General features: G+C 42.9%; 1 protein-coding gene across 4 annotated transcripts in view; it reads right to left on the bottom strand.

Moving 5' to 3' along the window:
- The window catches only part of Naa35 (N(alpha)-acetyltransferase 35, NatC auxiliary subunit), a 48977-nt gene that overhangs the window by 8929 nt on the left and 32717 nt on the right, over nt 1-7331 (bottom strand). For all 4 annotated transcript variants that reach the window (XM_026782941.1, XM_005355305.3, XM_026782940.1 and 1 more), the window contains 3 exons: nt 3457-3523; nt 3155-3253; nt 1984-2162 (listed from right to left, as the gene is read on the bottom strand). In XM_026782941.1, the coding sequence (XP_026638742.1) occupies nt 1984-2162; nt 3155-3253; nt 3457-3523 (345 nt within the window). The remainder of the gene's footprint in view (nt 1-1983; nt 2163-3154; nt 3254-3456; nt 3524-7331) is intronic.

The following is a 7331-nucleotide window of genomic DNA, read 5'->3' as shown; positions in this document are numbered from 1 at the left end:
GAGACAGGGTTTCTCTGTGGCTTTGGAGCCTGTCCTGGAACTAGCTCTTGTAGACCAGGCTGGTCTCGAACTCACAGAGATCCGCCTGCGTCTGCCTCCCGAGTGCTGGGATTAAAGGCGTGCGCCACCACCGCCCGGCAAAACAGAACATTTTAATGCCATCATTATGATGATGTGCATGTGTGTGCGGGTGACAAAGAGCACACATGGAGACTAGGGCACAGCTCTGTGCAGTCAGTTCTCCCTTTCCTCACTTCACGTGGGTTCTTGAGTTGAACTTAGGTCATCAGGCTGTATGGAAATTTATTTTACCTGCTGAGCTACCTTGTTGTCCAAAACAGAATCCTTTCAGCCAACAGAAACTAATCAAAGTCCACACTGGAATTACATAGGTCTTACCTTCTCAAGCTTTAGCACTACGGTCCCCACAGGTAAGGGATACACACATCTCATGAAAGCGTAGATAATATTAGCATACACTGAGTACACTGAGGGTCTGCAATGTCTATTGCAAAGCTGCACAGTAAGTAACAGGTGATGTTTAACTGTCCATTATCTGAGGACAGATGGTGACGGGAAGGGATGACATGACTTTCAAACACTAGGTAAACATTTTTATTAGGAGCTTTACCAGCAGCGACAGTTATATTTAAAAAGAGCCAGAATGCTGACATTCTGTAACACTGGCCCTCCAACTGCCATCTCTGGGCCAGCAGCAGTACTCCCTGGGAAGTAGCTAGAACTGGAATGACGGGCTCCCTCCCTCTGTACATCTACTAATCTCAGGGCTGACTGTAGACGAGGGAGTAGACAGCCATGGCACATCCTCACTGTTTCTGCTGCTCATTTCATAAAGGCCTAAGACACACGATAATTCTGCAAAAAGTTAGGAGTGTGATCTGCAATTCCAGAGCCAACGATCCGTGTAGAACTTCCCAAGCAGCCCACTGGAGTTTCTGGATGTAGAATTAGAATTACAGCAAAGACCACATGGGGTGGCTAGTCGGTTCTCACATTCAGCTTGCACAGCCTACATTGGCCTCTCAGAACCTCAGCGGCTCTTAACACAGCCATGTCAAATGTGGGGAAGGGAGAGCTTTCCCTTCTCAGGGTAGGGATTAAGTTAAACGAATTTAACCATGCGTTTAAAAAGCAAATACACTGAAGTGTAACAAGCATTTGATGAACAGAAAACTGTTTAAAATGCCTCAGTCCTTTGACAGATGAAGATAACTCATCACTACGCTGACTTCACTGTTTTCTATAGCTTTTCCATGGCTAGGATCCTCAAATAGCCTCTTCCTAGGAACCTTTATCTCTCCTCTAGTGAGGGGAAGAGCTACTCTACAGACGGTTCCTCATGGATTATGCTCAACGGGTGTGCAGTCATGATATCCCACAAGAAAGCTCCTTCTGCTGAGTGCGTCCACAGCATGGACTGTTGCTACAGAAGTCACAGCAAACTGTGTTTACTTTTCTCCACAGCTGCAAATAGAAGATGCTGAATTAACCCTTTTACCTTTATTAGTACCTTCTACAGAAATATGAAAAGGGGAAGAATGTTTGTACAACAGTAAAGATGTGTTCTTTGACCTATTTTCAAAATAGTTTACCAACTGTGCCACAACTACAATAAAAATTCACTGAAGGAAGAAAATGTTGCAGGGGCCAGTGAGATGGCCCAGCTGGTCAGAGACTGCCAGCCTGACTTCAATCCCCAGAGCCTATGCTAAAAAAAAAAAAAGTTAAGTATAGTCCCACACATCTGTAAGCCCGCCCTTCTCAGCTTGAGATGGCAGACAGCAGCATAACCTAGAACTTCTACACCACATAGCATGGAGACACCACCTCAACAAGGGGGAAGTAAAGCACCAACTCCTGGAAGCGTGTGCTGGAACACACACAGCACCCCAAACTGCACTCTTTGCAGACGCATGCTTAGACCTTGGCTCTCCCATCACTGCTAGCTGCAACAGTCCTCACCAGTAGATATAGTAGTACTCATGCATGCTGTACAGCTCCAGCTCAAAGCCACTGAGCAGATACTGGATCATAATTCGAAGGTTATGGTAGAGGACCCAGGTTCCCAAACACGCCAGGTGCTGTCTCTGGGGTTCCTGCTTCAACAGCATAGTGTGAAGTGCTGCATCGACCTTCTCTGCCTGTCAAATAGTTATTTAGAGAACTTGAAAATATAAACATAAATGTAAATCTCACAACCCAAAAAAGTGTTGCTTTCAAATGCTTCTGGTCAGGCTTAAAGTTTTTATCCTACAATAATCAACATTTACCCAAATTACTCCCAAAATAATCATCCAGTTTCATGCAAGTTATTCTATCCAAAGTGGTGGTATAGACTTGTAAACCTATAGTACCATCAACCTATACCAGAGACTGAGACAGGAGGATCATATGAGCCCAACGGCTAAAAAATAAGCCTGACCAAACAATCAGGCCCTGTCTGAAAACAACAAGCCTCAACTTGTCATTTCAGGTCTTGTGGTATTAGTAATGGGAACCACTGTTGCCCACAAGTCAGCTTTAAACTGTTCCATTGTGGGGTAAACTTGCCATGAAACCATAGTTCTTTACAAATGCCACAATTTATTCTCACAAACAAAGACATGATTTAAGAGATCTATAACTGGCCAGGCAGTGGTGGCGCACTCCTTTAATCCCAGCACTCGGGAGGCAGAGGCAGGCGGATCTTTGAGTTCCAGGCCAACCAGGTCTACAGAGCAAGTTCTAGGACAGCCAAGGTAACACAGAGAAACCTGTCTTGAAAAACCAAAACAAACAAACAACACCCCCTTCCCCCCCAAACCAAGCCAAAAATAAAACCAAACAAGCTGTCTATAAACTGTATTTTCCATTTCCTCACGGACATTTTCCTCTGAAGCATAACACTCGAATTTTATATGGAAAATAGACATATCATAGTGAAAAAATAATCCTCTAATCATTGTTTTTGAAGAATTGCTTTTCAAAAGTTAAAACTATGAGAAAACTGTCCCCACGTGACCTAGGATGGCCCTGAACTTGACCCTTCTGTCTCACACTCCCCAGTTCAGCGACTGTAAGAATGCACTCTTATGCATGCTACTCATGTAGTCTATGACTTGCTGTGGTTCAGAAAAAGACACCTGGCTCTTACCTCATCTTGCAAGGTAGCAAACTCCTCAAGAATGTGACCCAGTTTGTCTCTCTGCCGAGCCCTGTTATGGCCATGGATCTGAACAAGACTACAAAACGGCTGTAAGACACAGAAAACTTGTTAACAGTCAACATGGAATTTCTTCATTCCAAAAAAATAATATGTCCGATTCTAAAACCTCGTTTAAACGCATATGCACATGTGGAGACGTATACACACAATCACAGTGCTTATACTTCTTACATAACAGGTGTCCATTTTAAATGAATTCAATATCAAACAACCCAAGCTGTAGTTCTTACCCGAACACAGTGGGTAACAAAGGAGTCGATACAGTCCTTAGCCTGGTGATTATTGTAGAGGCAACACCTGTAAGATAAGTCATATACTAACATCAAACTATGTATCTTAGACAAAAGAAGCAGCGATTACTATAGATGCTACTGGCAAAGAAAACAACCCAATACATTATAAAGTCGAAGAAAATTAGCACTATGTTAAACATCTCATATTACTGTGCTTTCCATATTTGTGTATGTGATCTACTAGTGAGAACAGGAACTGTCAAGTCCTATACTTCCCTGGCCTTTCATCACTTCCTCTTCAATAATATCCTCTTAGGAACCACAGAGTCTTAATTTCCAAGTCGCAACCTCACTTGCAACTAAGGGTTGTATACAGAACCTGTGCTCCCTGACCCTGTCTACTGTCTTTGTGAAGTGCTGTCCTTGCTCCTCATCTAACTGTCCCTGCCTTACAGCCTTTAAGGACTAGAGGAGCTACAGAGGCCAAACAGATACCAAGACCTTAAAGACAAATCGTGCAACGCCAGTGCTGGAGGAAAAGCAGGTGAGACTTTCTCCTGGGGCCTTGATGGGAATTTGCCAAAGAGGAGCAATCTCATAAGCCTCAAAGAGAAGCAGAACCGTGCAGCCAGGAGGGAGCAAAGCAGAACACCAGGGATGAGGCAAGGGATCATTCAAATTAAAAAAATAATAATAATAAAAGAAAGGCTAGAAGACCCTTTGTGTCTTTAATTACCAAATAAAATTAAAAACCTTTCCGGTTCTACAAATAATCATCAAGCTTAAATCTAAGTAGCTGAGAGGAGGGTGCTCACAAATAAGTTTTAGACAGACAGAAAGCACTGCCTGACAGCAGAGCAGAACTGATGAGGACATGAGGGTCACAGAGTACCCACAGGTGATCTGAAGACCTCAAGCATCAGCTGTGTTTGCTGCTGGTTTATGTCAACTTGGCACAAGCTGGAGACATTTTGAAAGAGGAAACTTTGACTAGGAAAATGCCCCTGCCAGACTGGCCTGTAGGTCTTTACTGATTGATGACTGAAACCAGGGTGGCCGATGGTCCTGCGTGCTGTAAGAAAGTAGTCGCAGCAACCAGTAAACAGTGTTCTCCTGTTCTGTGCAGTAGTTCCTGCCCAGGGTCCCTCAAAGCATGCAGTGTCACCTGACAACTGCAAGTTGAAATCAACCCTTTAGTGCCCAGGTAACTTTTGGTCATGGGCTTGATGAAAGCAACAGAAACCCTACTGAATACACTCTGAAAGGAAAAAGGAGAGGAGAGGGAGACAACAGTCAAACAAGCAATGATGTGGAAAATGATCTGATCTGAAGAATTAATGGTAAGATATAGATAGAACTGGTTAAAAACCACATGTGACCATCCTAATAAAACTCCTGAAATCTTAAAAGAAACTCCAGTGAGCCAGAGGAAAATTTCCAATCACTTACAAAGGAAAGAAGAGAATTCTAAGTAGGAGAGAACCCAGGGCTTCGTGCATATGAGCCATCAACTCTAACATGACCAGACACGGTGGTGCATACCTGTAATCCTGGAATTTGAGGTGGAGGCAGGAGTTCCGTGTGGATTCAGGAAGAGCCTGGTCTACATACTGAAACACCGCCTCAAACACACACAACCACAAACCACTACTGAGCTCTAACTCCAGCCTGGCATCAGATTCTTACTTGTGACAACATACTAGTTCAAACCAGCGGAATTATAGCTATAGGTCATCACACTATGGCATCTGCCTGACACTCTTGATTCTCACTATGTGTAGTGACTATATCCGTTTTTTCAGATGGCTGGGGGGCGGGGGTAAACCTGAGATTGATCCTCTGAACTCACAGAGTGAATGTGGGGAATCAAACTCCACTAGTTGTTCTTGGACCTCCATCTGCATGCTGTGGCACAGGGTTCACCCACCGAATCTCAAAACGTTTTTATCACCAAGGGCAATGAATGGAGAACAGTGCTCCCGAGGACACCGGGTCAGTTTCCTGCAGGTCCCTGGCACGTCTGGGGCTGGTGAGTACTATATAACCCTTCCTGTTATCCGGTGTTGGTGACAACTGCACTCACAGGACTCCACGGGGAGTCACACGCCATGGTTTGAGAAGCTGCTATGTAGAGTATGGGGCCGCAGTCAGAACTCCCTGCTCTGTGCATCTCTGTTCTGCAGACATCTGCAGACATGGCAATAGTGGTGCAAATACCGATTTGAAGGTTGCCAATGAATCTGAGCAAACAGGAAATCTGTAAACACAAAGTCATAAACACTCCACTATTTAAATGTCAAAAAGCGCAACCATGCACAGGATAGGTGTGTAGAGAGGCTTGTCACACAGGAAAGGCCAAGTCCAAATGACAGGATTTCCGCACTCTGAACAATGCCACACATGTCACTGATGAACAAGACCTAGATCATCTGGGCCAGACTTTCAGTCTCATATAGCAAAGGCTAGACTACAGGGGAATGAGTGTGTTGTGCTTATAGTAGTACTTATATTTATTTTTTGTATTTGTTTTTTAGAGACAGGGTTTTTCTGTGTAGCCTTGACTGTTCTGGAACTTGCTCTGTAGACAAGGCTGGCCTCAAACTCACAGAGATCCACCTGCCTCTGCCTCCCAAGTGTCGGGATTAAAGGTGTGTGCTACCACCACCGCCCAAATATTCAGAGTTAAGAAGCATCAAGTAATTTCAATCACTTTGGAAAGCAAATTGAAAAGCAATTTAACAAAACAAAATTGAAGATCCATAATTATAGGATCCATAATTATTATAACTATAGCTCACATGCACAAAGAGATATATTCAAAGACATTCACATAGCAACAATTTTAAAAGTGAAAAATTAAACACAGATATCCAATTGTAGAATAGCAAAATAACTGAAGAATGTTCAGAGTGAATTTTCAAAAATCATAGGTTTTATACCTGCTAGGCATGGCTGCACATGCCTGTAATCCTAGCACTTGGGAAGTGGAGGTAGGAGGATCAAGAATTGAAGAGCAGCCTAGGCTACATGAAACTCTGTCTCAAAAATACAAAACAAAGAAAAGAAATAAAGTTTTATACAGGTCATTTTTAAACAGGCATTAAAACACAAATAAGGACAAAGAACTAAAGTGGCAATATGTATGTACATCTTTCAAACTAGAAATAAGCTAGAACCCTTTTATGGACATGTTTAGTAAGCATACACCAAGCTGTAGTGCCTCTCAGGGCAGAAGGAAAAAAGGACCAGAGGCAGGAAGAGGGGATGAAACAATAGCAGGGAGGAATGGCCTTCACGCACACAGACGGGACCAGGGGGTAAAATACAGCTAAGAACTGGCAAGGTGGTACACACCTTTGATCCCAGCACTCAGCAGGCAGAGGCAGGTGGCTCTCTGAGTTTCAGTCCAGATTGTGAGACCCTGTCTCAGAAAGCAAAACCTAAGACTTTATTTGCCCTTTGTGTTGTCTGTCTGTCTTTGTCTCTCTCTCTCACACACACACACATACATACACACACGACTGTTGCCAAGGGCTGGTGGTAGTGACAGAAGAGCAGGTGGATAGCAGATAACAACCATTTTCTAGTAAGAAAAAGACAAGATTTGTAAAAATGAAAAACAACATTTTTCTAACTATTCTAAGTCAGAAACAAGTAATTTCCATGATATATTATTCATGTTAACATGTAATGGATTTAATATCACTTTTAAATTAATTAAAAATATTTTTAAAGTAACTTTTAACTTCTAAAACAGTACCATCAACAGGTTTGACCAATGTGACACAATCTATTTGGTTCCTTAATTATTTTTAGAACAAAGAGGTTAAGAACTACTGCTGTTTCCAATGTATTTGTGCAGTATAATTCAC

The sequence above is a fragment of the Microtus ochrogaster genome, chromosome 16, assembly GCF_000317375.1.
Source record: "Microtus ochrogaster isolate Prairie Vole_2 chromosome 16, MicOch1.0, whole genome shotgun sequence".
Taxonomy (NCBI): Eukaryota; Metazoa; Chordata; class Mammalia; order Rodentia; family Cricetidae; genus Microtus; species Microtus ochrogaster.
Note: the sequence above shows the minus strand (reverse complement) of the source record. Positions and strands in the feature narration are given on the sequence as shown.